Here is a 20179-nt window from a genome sequence, read left to right on the forward strand (position 1 = left end):
GTTCGGGGTCTTGAGTTACGAAACATTGATGACTCAACGTATGATATACTGTCTTTCTGTATCTGGCATGGCTGGAACGCAGTCTGGATCTAATTCTAGAGAAGACATAATTGAAATATCAGCTTTTAGTCTCTTGATGGTTTGATGTACTCTAGTTGTGCCATTCGAATAAAGGGAGGTTTGCTCCCTAGTAGTATTTCCTAACCCCCAAAAGTTGTATCAAGACCTCCGTCAAACTTCTGATCAAGTCACTATCAAATTTGTGTAACCGCCTTCCAATGCCTGGCGAACACCGCAATTCAAACAGCATTTCAAAAGCAAGTCTCCTCTTCCATCACCATTACAAGCCAGGAATTGCGCTTGTGAATTTCCTGCTGTCGTCGTGATGTTGAGTTCAAACTCCTTGTTGGGAACCGTACCAATGCTTCCAATAGCTACTTGTGCTTCGTACTCTTCGTGCAAGGTTTCGCCAATGCCATGATCACAGCTTTGCGTGGTGTCAAGATACATCAGGCCCAAGACGGTGTCTACAGGGCTGACGTTGAAGTACAAGCCAGACCTCTGGACATTGAGTCTGATCGCAAGTCCTCCAAAGCCCTCGCGGAGAGACACAGTCAAGGAAAGAGGTTCTCCAAGTTTAGCAATGCTAAGAGGAGCTAGTTCTTTGCCCGGCTTTGCAATTAAGTCGAACTTGGGACGTTCATCTTCCTCACACAGAAAGTGGTGGTAAGTATCGTTGTGAAGAAACAAACCCTCGCTGATTTTGAAAGTGAAGCGTCCTTCAGAATCTACTCCAAAGCTGTCCAAGACCCTGGGGTATATGCTATAACCCCCACAGCTGAGACCAAGTTGTGAATCATTGTATGATGATCGCGAATCAATCAAGCTGAGAATATCACGATACACACCATACTGGGACCCATGAAAATCTGGGGGTTCGGTCAAGTCTGCACCTTCAAGACCGAGTGTGCCCAGTACACGAAGAATCACGGGCCCGGACAAGGTGTTACTAAAATCATCCAATGTCATATTGACTGGACCTTGAGGCTCCAGAAGGCAGCACAATATTCCAGCCGCCAGTGCTGAGCCCATTATCCGGGAAATGCTTTGTCTGGAGCATTCACGTTGACACCGGGGCCATCTGAAAAACGGCGTAACACACTGACCGCAAGTGCATTTCACAGATTTGAAACCTCGTTCCAAGACCTTGATTAATTGTTGCCATTGTGCGACCGGATCTTGAATCTTTTGTTGTGGATCATAAAGGCATATTTCCCGGCAAGTCGATGCCAACTTGTACCGGAAGTGCGGTCCGAGTAACTCATCGAAGCGTTTCCTGGAACCTAACATTGGGTGTCCTGAGAAGCGCCTGCCCGTGTTCCTGAAGTCGCACAACTTGAGATGAGGAGCTATCTGAACCATAAACTCGCAGAATGTCTCTTGGAGGTCGTGAGTGAAAATGAGGCCAAATCTGGCCAATTGGAGACAGAGAGCTTGTTTCAGCCACCCGTCCCATTGTAGGGATGGTTGCAGTGGTGTCTCGTGGTATCTACGGCGTAGAGGTGTAATCGGAGTGGCTACGAGGGTCTGGCAAGGGTCAAGCTTTGTTTCGACTTGCACCTTTGTCAATGCTTCCGAAACCTCGATGATGATACGAGCTTCTTCGTTATCATGGATGACCATGGACTCAACTGTCACCATTGTACAGCTTGGGAACATGAAGAGAACCATGGCGATGATATACAAGATCGAAGTTGAGCCCGAAACTCGGACCAAGCAATCTTTTCCGTTTTGTAAATATGTCAAATTCTCGAACAACTGGACAGCGGACTCAACAGAAGGTGGCTCAAGGAGCTGCGTTGGCGGTTTCAATTGGAGTTGCTGATAAACCGAAAGAACTCGATGTGTTTGTTGCGCAAGAACGTTCCCAAAAGAGAGCGGAGCGGCCTTGGCAGCCACCAACTTTGCAATGTCGGCAACCTGCGTCGGGCTCGATCTGGGCAAACTCTTTGGAAGGAGTAATGTGCACAAGTTTGAGAGAATCAAGCCGTATCTATGCTCCTCGTAGATATTTGCCAAGCATGTGGCCAGCAATGTAATAGCTTGGCCGCCAGCTGTCTGCGCAAATACAGAAATTGCGTCGCCACGGCGCCATCCAACAGCTAGAGATAATCGACCAACAGGGTGAGAAACAGCTCTTGTCATGACTTCTGGAACATGGCTGGCATATGGACCATTGACGTGGAAGAGGGAGCCGAGGTTTTCGAGCAACATCATGGCCATGGGCTGCACATTGTCTTTAGACATTGCGCTAAGCAGTGTGGTGAATGCTCCGAGACCAGACAGCCCCAAAGAGCCGATGTCGGCTTGAAGCGCCACGTTGTTCGGCATGATTCCGGGGTATATGGTGCTGTACACTAGGTCATCAATGATGCAAAGATGGATTTGAAGGTCACCGCAAGGCACACGGAGTTGCGAGACACGAACATTAGGAATTTGTGAATATCAGAGCCTTGCTGTTCGGGGGCGGGGTATGTATGCTCCAGCCTGGATCATGTGACGAATGTGCAGAATTTTATGCTGTAAGCTGGCCAGTCGATAGCCTGATCTGCGGTGTTGAAGTACACTGCGTAGGTATGTTGCATTGAGGCACACAACGTCCGCGGTCACTGAGTGGGGCTCCTCTTTGGGTCACTCCTATGATGCACCTGACAGCTAGTGATCTATTTCAAAGCATCTCATCACCGCCAGAGCGACTGGCGAAGACCACATGACATCATTATGGCCTATGATTGTCAGCATGCCTATACAGTTACGTTTCGACGCAGACTCACCTCCGTATGGAACAAGTTCTTCTCGTATGACAACGTTGTTCTCCCCCTTGGCCACAACAATGTAGGTTCCATCCTCGCGCAAAACAGTTCTCTCCTTCTTCCATTCCGCAAAGTCCTCGTCGTCAAGATTGGTACCGATCAGAGAGGTGGCGGCGGAACGAAAAAGGGTATCACTCTCGGAAGACGGAATTTCGCAATCATTCTTGGCATGGATGAGGGTGAGGCGGAGACGACTGCGTGTCAACCCAACAACTGTAGCCAATCGTTCAGCAGATTGCCATTTTTCCACAATGAAAGAGTGGAAGAATCGCAAAAGAGGTGGCACGGATCGAAATGGCGACAAAACCGGCACAATCCCGCCGGCCGTGTAACGACTGAGAAGCGTGGGCAGATTAGAAAAGCCGGCAACCAGAATGACTCCCGCAAACTCGATTCCCTGCATGGCAAAATGCTCAGCAACACCGCTAGTCACGGCCGTACCTAGGCTTTGACCCATGATGACAATCCGGCTAGACGGGACTTTGGCCACCTTCATCGCCCAGTCTACTGCAGCAGCACCGTCGTTGATCAGGCCTGCCTCGGAGGGGACACCAGTTGATTTTCCAAATCCACGGTAGTCGATAGCGAGAACATGGTATGTTGAGCTGTCGGTTAGTGTATGGTAGCTACCTGGGCGAATGGCTTGTGCTATATGCCCAGCATTCTATTGCAATGTCAGTGAACTGATTGCTCGACAAGGACAAGCAGATTCAAGCATACCCCATGAACTATAAATGAACTTGTTAGTAAACAAAGATAACTCAGCTTCCACGAATGACTTACACATTATGACCAAGCGTGCATTTGGATCCTCTTGCAATACCTTAAAGGACTCGGTTGAGGAAAAGTCCTCCACAAACCCATGTGGCTCAGCTTGCAATCTGTCCTCGTTCCTGAGGTAAGTGGGCAAAGGCATGATATGCCAGGCGTACAACGTCTCTCCGTCGGCCGTCTCTATAGGGAATGGAGTGACCTGGTTCCCTTTGACAGTCAAGTCGGTTAGTACGGCAAGATGCAGGCTTTTGACCAAAGCAGGAGGACATACTGGCAAACCCCCATTGCTCTGGCTTATCTATGTCATGCCAGAATAATGTGTTGAGCTTGTGAGCATATAAGAAGCTGACACTGTGTAAGTCGAACAATACTCTAGAAGAAACATTGCATCTCAGTACTTACTGTCTTTGAAAGAACGGAAAGGCCCCGAGAATAATAAAGGTCAAGTATATACCGACAGGCGCGGCAAGGCCGGCAACCAGCGGGATTGCCCATCGAGAGGATTGAGGCGCCATTGCAATGTTGTGATGGCCAGTCAGAGCCTATGATGGATTGTGGATGAAGAATCCGGACCGAAGATGCGATTGGCTGGCTGGGAAATCTACAGACGCACTCCAGGCACTTGACGTCTGTGTCAGAACGATGGCAGGTCTAAACCACGGTTTGACTTTGTCAAACGACGGGTGTGTAAATACCTAATGGAGGGACAGAATTTGGCCACTATGCCGCTTGCTGGTGCCTGAAATGACCGAATTCAGTTGGGACCAAAACAAACAGATCACAAGTCAGAGGCGAAGTGTTCGCAATCTAGCCAGTAACAGCGTATCCAGTAGAACTATGGGTGAGTGCATGTGGCCGTGAAGTCGGCGATGAGTAAGGGTCTTGAGGGCGGTCGGGCCACAAAGACCGACGTGGGGCCCCTTGCATCATGCGCTAACGCCAACTTGGCTGGGGCGAGTCGCTCTGTCCTGGCTTGCGTGGATGGACCTGGCTAGGTAAGGGATCTTCCTTTTTAGCCAGGGCATGTTTGGTGAAGGAGTTATATTAGTGGCTTCCAAGTTCCGGTCATTTCAGTCTCCGAGATTTCGACTGCTTACCATAGATAAAGAGTGTAGGAATATGGCGGTGTTGGCAAATTTCAAAACATATGGGCAGCCAGCAAGGTCAATATTTCAGAACCAACCGATCATCGGCATTATTTTGCTTTCTCAAGCAATAATAACCAAACTCTTTCCAGCTTAATGGACATATATGAAGACGTCGTAAAAGAAGTGCCGAATCATGTCAGCTGTTATGGCACGACTAATAGCTAAGTATATAGAAGATTTATTGCAAGCTATTCGGCGCATTGTCAACTGCTGTAGTGGCTGCAATTTCTATTCTATGATTGATGAAGCTTTTATCACCAGTGTCCTTTGATTTATATACTGATTATCTAGAGTAGTCATTGTTGACGCCTTCAAAAGTCAATTTGGGGGTTGCATCCAAGCAACCAGGAGTCAGGACCCTCGACTGTAAGAATTACCGCTACACGAGAATGAAATCAATGTTAAGGTTCTTTCGCACATGAACGGCATCACAAGTAATTAGTCAAAACGACACGTTGCCATTCAAATGAGAAGGCTGTTTGCTCTACCTCGTCCATACCGCTTCACTATGACAGCCTCTCACTACGGCAGGACACGGCAATGATTATTATTTGCCTCCTGGTAACTCGAATGAAAACGCGGCTTCGCCACCCAGCTCTACCTGCACGGGTCTCAGAAAGAAGGCCGAGTACGTTGTCAAGTACCGAGCACCTGCTGAGCGGATTGGTTGCAGTGGGCGGCGCACTGATTGATTGGTAAAATGCAGAACTCGATACCACTCGTGCTACAATGACCTCGCACTATTCCATTGTCACAATCAACTACTCCTCCAACTACTTGATGCACCTAACCAACCTGTACCTACCTGCCTGAATGAAAGCTATCTTGCCTTCCTCTCACTGGTCCAATTGTTACCTGGGTAGCTCGCAGCTCCTCCCCACCGGCAGCCCATTTTTTAACGTTACGCCTGACCAATCAGCACGCGCTCCTTCATCAGCTCAGCCAATAGCCTACGACTTCGTGCGCCTTCCAACTTCCCTCCGCTTGAGCTTGCGGCCGGGCGGTTCCTCTGGCATCAAATTCCAGCGCCTTTCCTTTCGGTCTTATTCAACCTCTTCCCCAACATTGCCTGCTGCTCTTTTTCTCCCGACCTCCCATTCTCTTTATCGCTTGGTCGCCCAACCCTGCGCTCCCTCTGACAAAATCTCACATGTAACGCTCATTCTGCAACTGCGCTCTTGGTTTGCATTGCCCCAAGCTCTCGCGATTGGGGAACATACATCTAGGCGTCTGGTCTGGGTGGGCAGGCCGACAGACGTGAACCGCGGCTGCTGTCTCAATATGTACACACATGTGTGACGACGTCTCTGCATCTTCGGATTCGTAATCGCAACAACAACCTTCTCCACTCCTTACTGGACGCGACGATCCTTGTTACAATACGGCGACGCCTTGTTCATGTCAACATAGTATTATTCTGTCGATCCGCACACCCAAGAAGCCGCGACTGCACATCCAATCATGACGGGTGGAGAGAGAAAGCGCAAAAACCCTCCTCGGGGCGCTGCCCGAGCTGAGCAGGTCGTCAAGAAACGCACCGTGACTCCTCCCGAAAGGTCGGCGACCCCAGCTGCTACAGCACCACCGCCATCGCCGCCGCCTCCCCCAGAGCCCGTCGTCGAGGAGACCCCGCTACCCAAGTCGGTACAGGCAGGAATTCCACTGCCCACTGTCGAGACTCCCCAGCCGGATGACCTTCCTGGCAAAGAATACCAATCTATACAGGAGAGGTGAGTACAAGATCAAAAAATCTCGTGTTATGGACCTTGGAACTAATGTGAATACTCAAGTGGCGTTCTCGCAGAGTCTCTTAACCGATCACGGCAGAAATGGATCAACGAAGGGATATTTGAAAAGTATTGGACCAAACCCGTGAAACGGAAAGGCGTAGTCAAGGAGGAGCCAAACAATCCACCAAAGGACAGCATGCAGAAAATTGGAAGCATCATCATCACGATTGAGCCTCATGTGCTTGAGGCGACCATGTTCGGCATCAAGGACAATCAGAAGCCTCCTCCGACCACGAACTCGACGTTTCGTCCCGTCATGCAATATGGTCCTCCAAACGGTGTCATGCCGCCTCCTCCAAAGCCATCGACCCCCGCCACGCCTGCAACCGTGCCAGCATCACCAGCAAAAGGCCCAATGCACCCGTCGGGGGCACCTGTCTCGGCGCCAGCGCCCACGCCCTTGTCACAACCACCAATTAAAAATCCTCCAGCTTTGGCTCAACCTGGTATACATACACAACAACAGCAACTAGAAATACAGCGTCCCCCTCTTGCTACTGCACCTGCGCATGCGGCACCAGTTGCTGCCCCTCCGATGGCTGCGCCCAGTTCGGTACTCGCGGCACCTGGACCGCCGCAACCACCACAGATTGCACAGCCTCCCCTGAGATCACCCGCGCATGGAACGCATGTGCAACCCCTGGCTTCACCAGCAGGGCCAATGGCCCAACCTGGCGCTGTACGGCCTCCACAGGCACCAAGTGCCAGCCCCACGCCAGCCAATGCACCACCGAGAGCATCTACATCAAGCGCAAAACCGGCAACACCAACGCCTGCTGGCACTGATCCCATCATAGTCACACTGGCCGAAAAGGCTTCACATGACCCGCATCTACGAGATCTCATGAAGAGAGTAGCTATCGGGCAGGCTGCTCCCGATGAGCTTCAGCATTTCCAAAAGATTATTGATCAAATCACAGCTGATTACAAGAAGAGCGGAGGGCAGCAGGGTCCGTCAGCGGATAGACTCATTGTAGATGGACGGACGGTAAAGTACCTTGCCGACGAGGTGCGGACAATTCTAGATGTTGTCTTGGCATCAAATCCACATCAAAAAGCGTCAGATCTCAAAGTCCCACACGACTCTGATCCATTGATCATTCTACTGGTGAAGAAATCACTGGAAGACCACACAACTAGAAATATGGTTCGGAGGGTAGCAGAGAACAAGACTAAATTCTCTGATGCAACGGACCTCAAGGCTGTCCTGGACAGGTTGAAAGATTTACTGCCCAAGAATGCTGCTAAACCGCAACAGCCACAACAGCAGGCAGCCAGCACACCCGAGGTAGTGCATCCAACAACACCAGCAAAGAAGGTGCCTGCGTCACATGCGCCAGCAGCGGCGCCGCAACAAGCTTTACGTTCTAAGGGGCCCGCACCAAGCTTCAAGACTGAGTTTTCTGCAATCGTACTGGAATTTTCTGGCGGGACAGGGGATAGATATCTATTTCCCAAGTACAGCATCCTAGAGTACCAACAAGGCGCTACTGAAGTCCTTGCTTCATTTTTGATCGTGCGCAAAGGCAGCAGATCTGAATATGGCGGAGATCCTGCATTGGATTACTATCAACCAATGACGATTCGAATCGCTTCACCGAATGGGAAAAATCTTGACCAGATCGCAAGGGTTGTAGCGCCACAAGACGAAGTCAAGCGATATATGGATGATGTCATGGACAACATGACACGCGCAGAGTACGTTTTGCTTGCAATGAGACTACCTCGTCCAGAAAAGGAGGATGAGGCAGCCGGTCGATCCGAAACTCCAAAGATGGACAAGCCGCAGCAAACACTCCAAGCTCCTCAGCCTCATCAAGGAGTACTTTGGACGACAAAGGCCGCACCCACCAAGCTGGTATCCCAACCTCCCACTCCAAAGGTTCTCGGTGAAGATGAACAATACCAAAACTTCATCGCCTCTGTTAGTTGAAAGAGCGAAGAAGCTGGTCAATCAAGTATTTGCGCGGGGCGACTGATGATCGAAATTCCGGTGTTTGGGGTTTGATTTCACTGGCATGGTATGAGGAGCTTATGGTATGTGTTACTTTAATCAATGGCGCCTTCAAGAGGTGCGTATTCACAAATTCAGTGAATGCCAGTAAGCAGAGGAAGTACGAGGACAAAAGGGCCAGCGGCCGCCTCGAGCTCTAGATTAGTAAAGAAAATGTTTTCTGGCCATTTCCCATCTGGCGATTTCTTGTCCGGCTTTAATTCCTGAGATTGCAGACAGTCCAGGTAAAGTTAATGTGAATGTTTATTGTGATAGCATATTGGAACTGGTGTTTCTGAATGTGGATTTACCCAAGAACACCGATCAACATGGAAAATCTACGACATATCCCTAGCTAGATGCCTCTCACTCAAGCGGAGGGTAGTTTTCCGCTATTGGTGATGTAGTGCTTGGTCTTTTCCGACGTATCAATCGCTCAAGAGCAGACAGCCTTGAAAATACGACTGGAGGTCATCAAAGTCATCAAGTTCGCCCACCCACGCCACAATCTGATCCGGTCGCACAACAACGACGCAGCCCCGGTCCTTGTCCACTCCATAGCTGACATATGCGTCCCCAAAACCCTCGTATACGCTCACATCGTCGCAATAGACCTGATGATAGCCCCAGCCCGTCTGTCTGCTGAACGGGTGCAGGATATCCGGAAAGTCGCGGAGCAGCTCGACGCTGTGGCGCTTGGCGGAGTGAATAGTCAGGATCTCGACGATGCTGTCGATGCTGCCGGTGCCGGTTATGCGCCGGAGAAAGTTGCTGGGCGCGTCCAGCTGGGTGCAGAGGTGCTCTACGCGCTGCTTCTGGGCGGGATCCAGAATGTTGCCGGCAAAGAGGACGATGCGGAAGCGTCCGTCGGATTTTAGTTTCTCTTGAAGGTGCCAGATACGGCCGTCGCTCTGGTCAAGGACCTATTATTCATTTCTGGGTCAGCGGTAGAATAATCTGTGAAGATTCAAGGAGGACACATTGTTTTACCTTGCAACTATTGAAACGCATGCCGACGGGGAGACCAGTCGCCAAGGCTTGTCGCTTTGCAAAGGTTTCGGCATTAATCTTGGTAGATTGTGCGATTCCACCGCCATTGCCATGTTCATCGGCCTCGCTGGGCTTGGCAATGAGACTGCTGGGTCCGTAGTTGATGGACAAACCTTGGAAGAACAGATGCCCTTCTATCATGGATTTCTTGAAATCATCTGGATTGATACCCGTGGGGTCCTGGAACAAATCGGCAGTCAGAAACTTTCATCTTTTATACCATTCGAGATCACAGTGAGCGCATACCGCAGAGTCTTTGACGGGCTTCCCTGAAATCTGCCGGCTCAGGCGATGATCAATGGCAATGAGCTCTTGCGCCACGCGCCGTCTCTCGGCCTCGTAGGTGCTCAGGATACTCGGCTGTGCAATTCCCTTGATCACGAGGGCCAACTTCCACCCGAGGTTGTAGCAGTCCTGCATGGAGACGTTCATGCCCTGGCCGGCCTTGGGCGAGTGAGTGTGCACGGCATCTCCCGCGAGAAAGACACGGTCGTGAGCTTGAAAGTGTGTTCCTACCCGTTGCCCAATCTATCGAATCAGCCAGTTTTTTTTTCTTTTCTCTCGATAAACAGGAGTTCCTGTACACACCTGGTAGGCAGTCCACCAATCACAAACGTCGTACTCAATCTTGTATGGTTGCAGTATCTTCTTGGCAGCATCAAAGATGGACTCTGGGGTGATTTTGGACTTGTCGGCGCGGCCTGTGGTTGCATCGAGCTTGACCTCGATCAACTGGATATAAAGCCGTACCAAATTGTTTTCGCGAGGGATGACCATGAGGCTTCCATATTCCGCCGACTGGATCATGCTCCGTTCTCGTATACCAGCTATAATAACTCAGTGACCCCGAAGTTGTAGACCGATGTATGGAAGTGAGACCCACGAAAGTCTGTAAATGGAACGATGTCCATGACACCCCAAATGGCATCGATGGATTCTCCCTGGAGCTCGAAGCCGAGGACGTTCCGCGTCCAGCTACGTGCGCCATCGCAGCCAATCACGTACTTGGCATGCACAGTTTCGCTCTCGCCTTGTCACATTTTAGTATCTAGTCAGAACTTGCCTCAGCAAGCAACCTACCGGCTCTTTCGTAAGATCTTTGAAGCAGCGCGTCCTCATCTGCCTCACCAAAGAGATTGCTCCGGAACAGCCCGTCAGCAAACTGTGCGCCGCCGTGCTGTTTTGGAGTTGACTCCTCCTCGTTGAGACGCCTCAGCTTAACCGTGACGGGGTAGGCAGTTTGGTCGTGAACCTTGGTCTCTTCAATTGCCAGAGACTCGGGCATGACTCCCCGCTCGACTTGTATGGTGTCCTTGGAATATTTTTTGATATTGTCGAGAAAGAAACGCTCGATACGGCCCTGGTGCAGCGTGGCGTGCATGAATCTCGAGAGGCCCGGTGGCGTATCTGGGGTCCGTTCTCCCCGGCGAATGACTCCATTTTCATCAGGTGACTACACACGAGTCAATCCCATGTACTGATGCAGTGCTGTCAATAATTGTTCTATATCGGACTGACCCAGAAGCAAAACTGTGGGTTACAAGATGTCAGCAGTCTTCACTGAACATGACACTGGTTGCCCATACCTCATTCAAGTAGTAGGCTTCTTTGCGGAACCTGTCGACAAAGCCAAAACTTTCAAAAATCTCTTGGCTGCGAGGGTTCAGGCCATCCGCCTGTCCGCAAAAGACTTTTGCATTTCTCTTATCAATGATGCGAGCGTGTACACCGCAGTGCGCCATCCACGCCGCGGCCATCAACCTTTTTGTGTTGCAACATTAAGCAAGAGACGCACATGTCGAGTGTTCATTGAAAATTTTTACATACCCAGCTGGACCAGCCCCAATGATGAGCCTGGATTCATCGTCAGTCCTAGAACAATAGAAGTCTTGGATTAACATACACATCTACACTCGACTCACTGTCGTGACCGTCGATATCCATACTGCCAAGAGGGTAGAGATTCTTATAAAAAGCTTTATTGCGTAGATACGAGAAGGGCACAAATAAATGGTTACAAAGGACAGGATCACCAAGCACTATAGATGGGTGGACATGTCGCCGTGGCCACTGGTGTCGGCGCCCCCATCATTGCAATATGCAATGATACCCCAACTTCAGTGGGTATTTTATCCTGACCGAGTCCGAGCATGTCTTTGCCAAGCTATGACTGCAGTCCAAGAATACTACCTGGTTAGATGATAGGACGACACACCACCCTTTTGCTCCAAGTAGGTTATGATCTATAGCTCTCGCGTTGGGATAGATCTGTGTAAAAACATAGGCAGAGTTGTTGTTGGTTGCTCTTTCTCGAATTCCTTGCGGGCGGTTATGCACTCTACATGACATGACCATCGCAAAAGAGGCGCCCCGGAATGTCTCAGCGAAAGCGAAGAGAATTCATCATATGACGCGTAAGTCGTTGGTAATACTTTCTTTACGAGAGTTGCATCGCCCGATCCGACGGTGGCGAACTAAACGGATCTCTTCATCCGACAGCCGAGATTGACCACCTCAATAAGAAAAAAAGGGGAAAAAAGTTGTGTAAGCAGAGTTCCCGAGATTGATCATACAAGTGTTGAGTGAATATATGTTGCGCCGTAGGTAGACATGATTTTCAATCATACTCAATTGATGGGTTGCTAGTACCAACGGACAAAGAATTGTAGGAGAACACAAAAAGTTAGGCACCAGTCGGATTCCAGGGTTTGCCACAAACGCCGAAGCGACTTTCCAGCAGAGCTTTTAGGTATGAACAGACTGACGTAAGTAAAAGAGGTTACGGAAGTAAGAGAATTGCTTGAAAGGAAACTGAAAATGCCTAATCACGCGTGGTCTACCGTGGTATAGTACTGTCTTAGCAAATGGCAGCAGGGCTGAACATGAGTTCTCTCATCACGCGAACTCTTCACTTCAAATCCATTTTTAGAACAGCGCCCGGCCAGTCCTCCTCCTCATGACGCTCATGCACAAAGTCAGTCACTGGAACAAATCCTACCGACTTGTAGAAGCTATATTCCCATGATTAACAACAATGACCACACGGTATAATCTAGGAGCAGAGGGGAGTAAAGAGGAAGAAGAAAGGCAGAAACTTACTTGACCAGAAGTCCACCATTTCCGGCAAAACAATCCAAATACATCGTCTTGGCCCCTTGAGACAGCGCATACTCCTTGATCTTGGCCACCAGCGCCCCACCGGCTCCTTTACGGTGGGAACCCGTACGGAAATCCGAAATAAGGACCTCGAGATACATGACCCCCCCTTCGGCATCGGCTTCCTTGATGAGCTGCTTTGTCTGCTCAAAATCTTGAAAATAAGTCGGCCACCACCCAGTCCGAACGCCTCCCGCCGCCACAGAAAGGAAACGCTTTCCCGACGTCTCATCGGTGCGCACGCGCCAGCCTTGCGCTGTATCGGCGTCGGTATCGGCGTCGGCGGGTAGCTCCACCTCGGCAATAAAGAGACGCCCCTCCTCGCCGCCACCACCACCTCCGTCTTGATCTTTCTTGACCTCGCCGTCGCCGTCACGGCGCCGCCGCGAGGTTTCCGACATGGTCAGCCAGCCCGCCACGCGGTCGCGGGCCCCGTCGCGCTCGGAAAAGGGCCGGGACCCCCACTGCTGACCGCTGCCCTTGGCGGCCATGTGCGGCAGGGCGCCGTCAAAGGCGGCGAGGATCCAGTCGCTGTCGCGCGGGCTCTCAAAGTCTTCGCGGAAATGAAATGTTTGTGAGGCCATGGTTTTTGAATTAAATCTCGTGGTTTAAAATCTTGAAAATAGGATTTGTTGCAAAGGCTATAGGTTGTTCTTCGAAATTGTGCTTCTTCCAACGAGTTTATGTAGAACTGAAGGGGATATTTTTCTTGTTTGACACGTGTATGTAGCCTTGCATGCAAGTCATGCGATTTCACCGACCTAGCCATGATCTATGGATCCGCTAACGATAGTCGTCGCTGCCTGCAGCCAAGTTGATCCGGGGTTCGATCTTGCGAAGAAAATGTGTGGAGTCCGAACTCCGTATTATGCTTACCTGCCGATCTACCTATAGGAATACATTTGTTGGACGTACAGCCAAGAGATCTACGTAGGACTGTGCCAAAAATCCCAGTAAACGTGTTTATATACTTGTAATGTCCTAGACTGACGCGGTCACGCATGAGACGGCTTTGGGAAAATGTCTCATCCACATTGAGGCAGTCATCAAATCACAGTGCATATTGTAAGGCTCTTTGGGTTTTGTTGAAAAAAAGAGGGGGTATCATTTGATTAATTATATCGTACAGATTTGATCATAATCATAATAAGAAAAGATTATTTGCTACTGTGATCAGTAGTAGCGAGCTCCTCGTCATTCGATTCGGCAGCGGCCACGTCCTCCTCGGTGACGCGGATCTCGTGGGTGTGGTCGAGCTCCGACAGCACGATCCAGGTCGGGAAGATGCTGATGAGCAGAATGCCAAAGTTGAGACCAATGCTGACAAAGTGGTTGGCATTGCCCTCGGATTGCATACTGCGATGAAGAAGAAAAATGTCAGTATTGTGACCTTTGTATGTGGTGTTGACATGTAAAGGAGCAAGGGGGGAAACTTACGCCCAAGCAACAGTTTGACCCAAGGCCTCGAAACCACGCAAAATACCAGTGTGGTGAGACAGAGACGACAAACTCTCGGCATACTGACCGACAAGCCAGTACAGGAACTGTTGAAAGGCCTGTCCGGCAAAGGTCCAAAAGAAGACGAGGGCGTACGTCTTGCCAAAGCCGCCCTGGAACCAATCAAAGACGGGAGCCTCGGGGGCATCATAGAATTGTTTCTGGAGAATAATGGCCCAGATCCAGGTGCCGATGAGGATGAGGACAATGGCGGAGAAGGCAATCTTGGCCCGAGTCTTGATAAAGATATTCTGGCGGTCCAGCAGGCCGGCAATGATGAAGGAACTGAAGATGCCTGCAAAGTTGGTAAAAAAGGACGAAAAGGCTCGCGATCGCACGGTAAAGTATGTGGTGAGCCACGTGCTCAAGAAACCGTTGTAGAAGTAGCTGATGAAAAAGGCCGGGAGCAGCAGCAAGATACGGCGAGAGGCCAACAGGCGGAGAACGGCCTTGAACTCGGCGCCCCAAGTCGCCTCCTTGTGCACCACGACCTTTGTTCCGTCACGGCGCCAGACCTTTTCGGCGGGGCTAAGACACAGCGCAATCGGCAGACCCAGACACATGATGACAATAAAGACAATGTAGGTGGCCGAGCTGACGGAGCCGGCCGTGTCGCGGTTGGCGTTGAGTCCGAGGTTGATGGCGCCACCGACGATGGGTCCAAGGGCTTTGGCGGTCTGCCAGATGGCGAGGTAAAATGCGCGATCCTTGGGACTGGGGTATCCGATAATAATGGCAGCCTCGGCAGCCCAGAAGAATCCGGCCGAGATACCGCAGAGAGCGGAACCAAAGAGCATGAACCACGTTACAGCATTGACGTTGTTGGTGTACAGACCGGCGCCGTAGAGCGGGTAGCCAATGGCACCGAGGGCCAGTCCGTATCGCAGGCCGATGCGGTTGTTGATGGCACCGGCGGCCACGCAGACAATGGAGAAGAGACCGTAGACAAGAGCATTGGCGGCCGAGACGGCGTACGGCTCGGCAGCACCGCCGGCACCCAGACCGCCGAGGGCATCCCACATTCCGGGAGCGGTAAAAGAGACTCCGCTCGCAATGATGATCTGAAAAGCCACGGACCGGAACCACGAGTGCTTCTTGCCGGCTCCGGCATCTGCAGCGACCTCGTGGGTAATCGAAGTGGGCGACATGTTGGGCTTAGGCTGTTCCTCTCTATTTCAAGGCGACGCTTATAGTACGGTCCAAAAAAAGGCACCTGTGTACTAAACCTAGAGGGACGAACGAAAGAAGAAGAAGATCTTCAGATGTTGCATGAATTAAAGGATAGTAGTAAGCAAGCTACAGTCAGGCAGACTCGACATTCAAACGGCCATGCTTGCCGTTTTGTATGAAAAAGTCGTCCTCCGGGTCCATTGTGCCATTTGCCCATGTTCTGTGTCAATGCAGTCCTTGACTCCAAAAGTTTTTGCAAGACTCGATCACGCAATCCAGCCGCGCAGATCCGCCTTTGGGATAAGGCCGAAGCGGACGTCCCCTTTGGGACAATAGCTGGGAGCTTGGAGGCTTTTGTTTGGCCAGAGCCTGTGGGTAGACCGTCTGGATCCACTTGCGCCGGGCCAAGAAGTCTTTTCACTACGTAAGAATAAATTTTTGTTACTCGACGGTTGACGCCAAGTACAGTTGAATATAGGCCTCAGGGGGCAAAAATGCACTTGGTGTGTCATTGTCTTCAATTGTCTCAAACTCTCCGTCGTCGCAAGCATGCTCGTTAGCGGTACGTCTTGCTGGGATCAGCTTTTCTTTTATTGCTTTTTGCATTGGAATATCTGTTTGGTATACTTTCTTGTCATGAAAAACATTGCTAGTAGTGACCTGACTTATCGCATGTGCAGTTTCTGTAATTCTGAGGGAAATAACAAGAGGGTGTCATTTCCCGTGGCAATATTTATTTCGTGTCATGTAACATCCTTCATACCCCCCAAGACAGGCAGTCACGCGACATATGCAATAGACAGAACTGGTTCCTGGCGATCCCTCAAAGCGTCAAGCTGCACCCCGGCCAGTTCCAGTAATACGGTAGTAGACGGGGAGCCCCATATGGGTCATCGAGCTGACTGACTATTCACGCTTGCCCAACCCGGGTCTCATCTGCTGAACAATAGTATCCATGTACTCGCCTCAGAGCAAGTCAGAAATCATTCTCTCGACTGACACATGGGGCACTGTTTCCTAGAATCCAAGCCACACCGAGGACTATATCCTGTCACCACCTTTACAAGACTTTCGCTCAATATAGACTGACCAGTTGTATCTGCATATCGTATGTTGACCAACCAGTCGTTCTTTGGTTCTTGCATGGCACGCGAAGATTTGACGACATGCACTCAAATGTATTCTTTCAACACCACCATTGTTTCAGTCAATTATCATTACTGATAATATACACTCGAACCCCTCAGTCCAGTAACAGTGGAACTGCATGCTCTTGTTTCCCTTTTAGCAGATCCTTCTCTTTTTCCAAGCCCATGCCGTGCCTCGGGGGCCGGTCAAACTCGCTTATGCTTACTCTATCGCATTGAGGTTTGCCTCAAATATAGTCGTTGCTAGGAACGGGGGTATCGATAACAAAAGAGATGGAAAAGAAAAAAACACAGTATAACCCATGTGTTGTTTGTGTGGAGATGGTCGACCTCTTCGCCTGCTGACCTGATTTATTCCGTTGCTGTACCATACCCAAAACAAATATCTCGCTCGCTGGGTATATTGTATGTATAGTTGACAGTGACGTAAACATAAGACAAATGCTGTGCAGGGCGTAAAGTGCCTCAAGATTGAGGTATAAAGAATGAAAGAGAAAAAGCTGGGAAAACGCCGTTGCCATGCTGTACCAAATGATGCTGATATATGGAAAAAGAAAATAGTCAAGTGAGTGATGTGTTGTGTGTTGCAGTAAAAGCTGGGCGAGACGGACCAGCCTAAGTAGCAACAGAGCCCTGAGCTTCTGAATCTGGCTTCCAGCCTGCCAATCTTGGCTCTAGTGGCATAATTCTCTCTGGTTCGATAGCTTCGTCGTCTGTTTCATTGTGCGCATCTTCAAAGGGAGCATCCTGGTCAAAGTTGATGCTTGCTTGCGTATGCTCTTCCTCGTCGGCTGGATTGAGAACTCGGGGTCCAGGTACCACAACGTCACTCGGACGAATACTGTACTCTAGAGCCTTTTTGCCCTCCTTGATGAGCTCCTCTGTCCAGTCCAAACAACGCTTAATGCTTTGGTTGATCTTCTGGGAATCAATGAGGAGCTCTTTGTGTTTCGACAGATCGCGTTGCAGTTGTTGTTCGTCTTTTCTCCCATACCGAGCGTCACGAGTTGCCATGAGACTTGGACTGACTGATTCCGAAGCTGAATCTGTATCTGAGAACGGCTCTTCGTCTTCTTCGCCTTCGAGCTCGTCCGAAACCTCTTCGTCGAGATCTGACAGCGGTAGGCCGTCTACATCTTCAACAACACCAGATACAGAGTCCGACACAGCCCGACTGGATTCTGCGCCAGAAAGTGTAGACAGGCGGCCGGCACGCGACATGCGCCTGAACCTTCGAAGCTCACTTGTTTGTTTTCGCAGTTGACGCTCCAAAGTACGATTGATCGCTTCGAGCGATGCATTTGTGATCTGAAGATCCTGAACCTTTCGTTCTCTTCGGGCGTTGGCCACCAGATCGTTCACCGGATCTCCAGAATGAGTTGACTTCGTGGGACTCTGAACCTCGGAATGCGAGTCGTCATGGGATCCTACACTCTCGTCCTCTCCAAAGTCCTCGGCAGCCTGGATGATGGAAGCCAGCGTCAAAGGAGGCTGAGAGGGCGACGCTAAAGGCAAGGGTGAAGGGGGCCCCGAAGAGATAAAGCTGCCCTTGAGATCCGCCTCTCCCATGACAGCACTACCATTCCTGGAGTGGCTGCTTAGTGATGTACCTGTGCTGGTACGGCGGAGCGTTGGCGCTGGCCCAAGCTGGGGCGGCAAAGTACCCTGCCCTCTGGTCGTGGCTGTTGGCATATTTGGGCTCTTTAATTGAGCAACATAAGGCTGCTGTCCATTTTTGGGTGGCGATATCGACCGTTGAGAGTTGGATAGCCCACCGCTCGGTGCACTGGTTGGTGCCCGGTTCGGCGCGGCCTTTGAATTTACTGAGATCACAGATCCTGGACGAGACGAGCCAGTCGAAGGGCCCGGCTTGAGGTCTGGTGTTCCATTGGCGTAAATAAACTTGCTAGAAAGGTCATTTTGCGACGAGGTCGCTGAGGGCGCCGACGTATAAAGACCACCTGTGCTGGGCTTGCTTTCTGCCGAGTGCGCCGAGAGACCACTGGCATATAGAAAATTCGAGGACTTGGCTATCGTGGGTTTGGGTTGCGCAGATTGGTTGGACTTGATATCGCTGGCGTGGAAGAACTTGGAGTCAAGGTCGACATGCAGCTCATGTTTCGCTGGCATTCGTGGTTCCGCTGGCCCAGGACTGAAGGCCACAACTGGTCGTCTTGCAGCTTCACCATGATGACCCCCGGGCGAAGACGGATAGGCCACGCGTAGGTCTCTGTCCCATGCGTCGAGTCTGCCCGGGTCTGGTGTGCCATTTGGAGTGCTGTTGGCGCTATCCACACGACTTTGTCTCTTTCCAGAGCGAGGCGTGATATTGTGGCCGAGGAAAGATGCTTGGTCGTCATCTGGTGGCTGAGGTGTACTTCTAGCCGATACTGTGCTCCCATTCGTCGACCGCGCGTTTGTCCTTCGCACTGACAGATTTCCTGCATTCGCTGCTAGACTTGGTGCTTGCGTGGGTTTGGACGCAGCGATTTTAGGTGTTAAGGGCGGGCGATTTGAGCTACGGGTAGCAGAAGCACTGAGATGGGGCAGCGTAGGTCTGCCGGCGGCCGTGGGGTTCGTTGACCTATCGGGAGGCATCGTAACTTTGACGTTTCTCGACATTGACGATGCTTTCTGTGTCATCTGAGCGGCATTTTGGTTGCGAGAGTTAAGAGGGAGCCTCGCGGCGTGTGGCGAGCGCGAAAGTCTGGAGGTGACCGAGCTCGGCTGCTTTGCTTGGCTCGTCGGCGGATGGGAAGCGGTAGTAAGTTTGTTGTTTTGATTGCGATTAGCTCCTGAAATTGGGGCAGCTCGGGAAGGCTTGGCGACAGTTGCGGTAATGATGGTAGGTCGCGATGCTTTTGCTCTGAGGGCTTCGGACGAGGGCAGTCGTTTAAAAGTTGAGCTGAGATTTCCCGAAGACGAAGTTGCTGAAAAGGAGGACAGAGCCGACTGACGAGAAGATGGTCGGCGGGGTCTGGCGGTGGATGATGGGTTTACATTTAGTGCTAAACGAGATCCATGTGCGTGGGTTGCTGGCTGATCGTATGGTTGTGCCTCGGTGGCGGGACTTTGGTTTTTTCGCTGTGAGGGTTTGCCCGAATTCACTTTTGCTATAGTTTTTGAGGCTGTTGAGTTGAGAGCACGCATGTTTCTTGGTTCATTTCTGTGAATACATAGGAATCAGAGTTGCAATTGCACTCGCCGAGCCAGCTGAATCTTGGGTTTATGCTGGCTGGCTGGACCGGGTAGTGGTAGTCGTAGGCCAAGGTGCCACTTGATTATCGTGACCCGTGCTGAATATCTGCTAGCGACCCTCGGGAGGGATTGGAACACTAGTGGATGGTAATTAGGTCGCGGGAGGACCCTATTTTTCTTCTCCCTTTCACACGAGCCTCCCAATTCCCTTGATATGACAGCAAGGGTGCTTAGTGGGTTGACATGGCCCGATCGCAGATGAAGGATTGATTGGGTTTCAATGGCGAAGTGCGAGATATATTCTGGAAGGAGAAAAAAAAAAAGCCCCCCGATTTTGTGGGCGACGACCGACGTGGCTCGTCCACCTTTTTTGACTGGACAA

The 20179-nt window shown here is 50.7% G+C and overlaps 7 protein-coding genes across 7 annotated transcripts; 1 reads left to right on the forward strand and 6 right to left on the reverse strand.

The window, feature by feature from the left end:
* Positions 1 to 243: 243 nt before the first annotated feature.
* PFICI_13330 (uncharacterized protein) lies at positions 244 to 2391 on the reverse strand (the record flags this gene model as incomplete). Its single annotated transcript, XM_007841911.1, has 1 exon — positions 244 to 2391. The coding sequence occupies one exon, from the start codon at positions 2389 to 2391 to the stop codon at positions 244 to 246; it is 2148 nt and encodes a 715-aa protein (XP_007840102.1).
* A 324-nt stretch (positions 2392 to 2715) lies between these two features.
* PFICI_13331 (uncharacterized protein) lies at positions 2716 to 4162 on the reverse strand (the record flags this gene model as incomplete). Its single annotated transcript, XM_007841912.1, has 5 exons — positions 2716 to 2786; positions 2835 to 3537; positions 3646 to 3854; positions 3919 to 3992; positions 4050 to 4162. 5 exons carry the CDS (start codon positions 4160 to 4162, stop codon positions 2716 to 2718), a joined length of 1170 nt encoding a protein of 389 aa, XP_007840103.1.
* Positions 4163 to 6256: 2094 nt separating this feature from the next.
* Positions 6257 to 8518, forward strand: PFICI_13332 (uncharacterized protein; the record flags this gene model as incomplete). Its single annotated transcript, XM_007841913.1, has 2 exons — positions 6257 to 6525; positions 6586 to 8518. The coding sequence occupies 2 exons, from the start codon at positions 6257 to 6259 to the stop codon at positions 8516 to 8518; spliced, it is 2202 nt and encodes a 733-aa protein (XP_007840104.1).
* Positions 8519 to 9006: 488 nt separating this feature from the next.
* Positions 9007 to 11572, reverse strand: PFICI_13333 (uncharacterized protein; the record flags this gene model as incomplete). The annotated part of the gene is made up of 9 exons (XM_007841914.1): positions 9007 to 9501; positions 9569 to 9808; positions 9875 to 10156; positions 10217 to 10455; positions 10512 to 10658; positions 10709 to 11081; positions 11200 to 11389; positions 11456 to 11482; positions 11532 to 11572. The coding sequence occupies 9 exons, from the start codon at positions 11570 to 11572 to the stop codon at positions 9007 to 9009; spliced, it is 2034 nt and encodes a 677-aa protein (XP_007840105.1).
* A 1151-nt stretch (positions 11573 to 12723) lies between these two features.
* Positions 12724 to 13368, reverse strand: PFICI_13334 (uncharacterized protein; the record flags this gene model as incomplete). The annotated part of the gene is made up of 1 exon (XM_007841915.1): positions 12724 to 13368. One exon carries the CDS (start codon positions 13366 to 13368, stop codon positions 12724 to 12726), a length of 645 nt encoding a protein of 214 aa, XP_007840106.1.
* Positions 13369 to 13941: 573 nt separating this feature from the next.
* Positions 13942 to 15429, reverse strand: PFICI_13335 (uncharacterized protein; the record flags this gene model as incomplete). The annotated part of the gene is made up of 2 exons (XM_007841916.1): positions 13942 to 14140; positions 14222 to 15429. The coding sequence occupies 2 exons, from the start codon at positions 15427 to 15429 to the stop codon at positions 13942 to 13944; spliced, it is 1407 nt and encodes a 468-aa protein (XP_007840107.1).
* A 1785-nt stretch (positions 15430 to 17214) lies between these two features.
* On the reverse strand, positions 17215 to 19749 carry PFICI_13336 (uncharacterized protein; the record flags this gene model as incomplete). The annotated part of the gene is made up of 1 exon (XM_007841917.1): positions 17215 to 19749. The coding sequence occupies one exon, from the start codon at positions 19747 to 19749 to the stop codon at positions 17215 to 17217; it is 2535 nt and encodes an 844-aa protein (XP_007840108.1).
* Positions 19750 to 20179: the final 430 nt, after the last annotated feature.

Source organism: Pestalotiopsis fici, assembly GCF_000516985.1.
Source record: "Pestalotiopsis fici W106-1 unplaced genomic scaffold PFICI_Scf_11, whole genome shotgun sequence".
Classification (NCBI taxonomy): Eukaryota; Fungi; Ascomycota; class Sordariomycetes; order Amphisphaeriales; family Sporocadaceae; genus Pestalotiopsis; species Pestalotiopsis fici.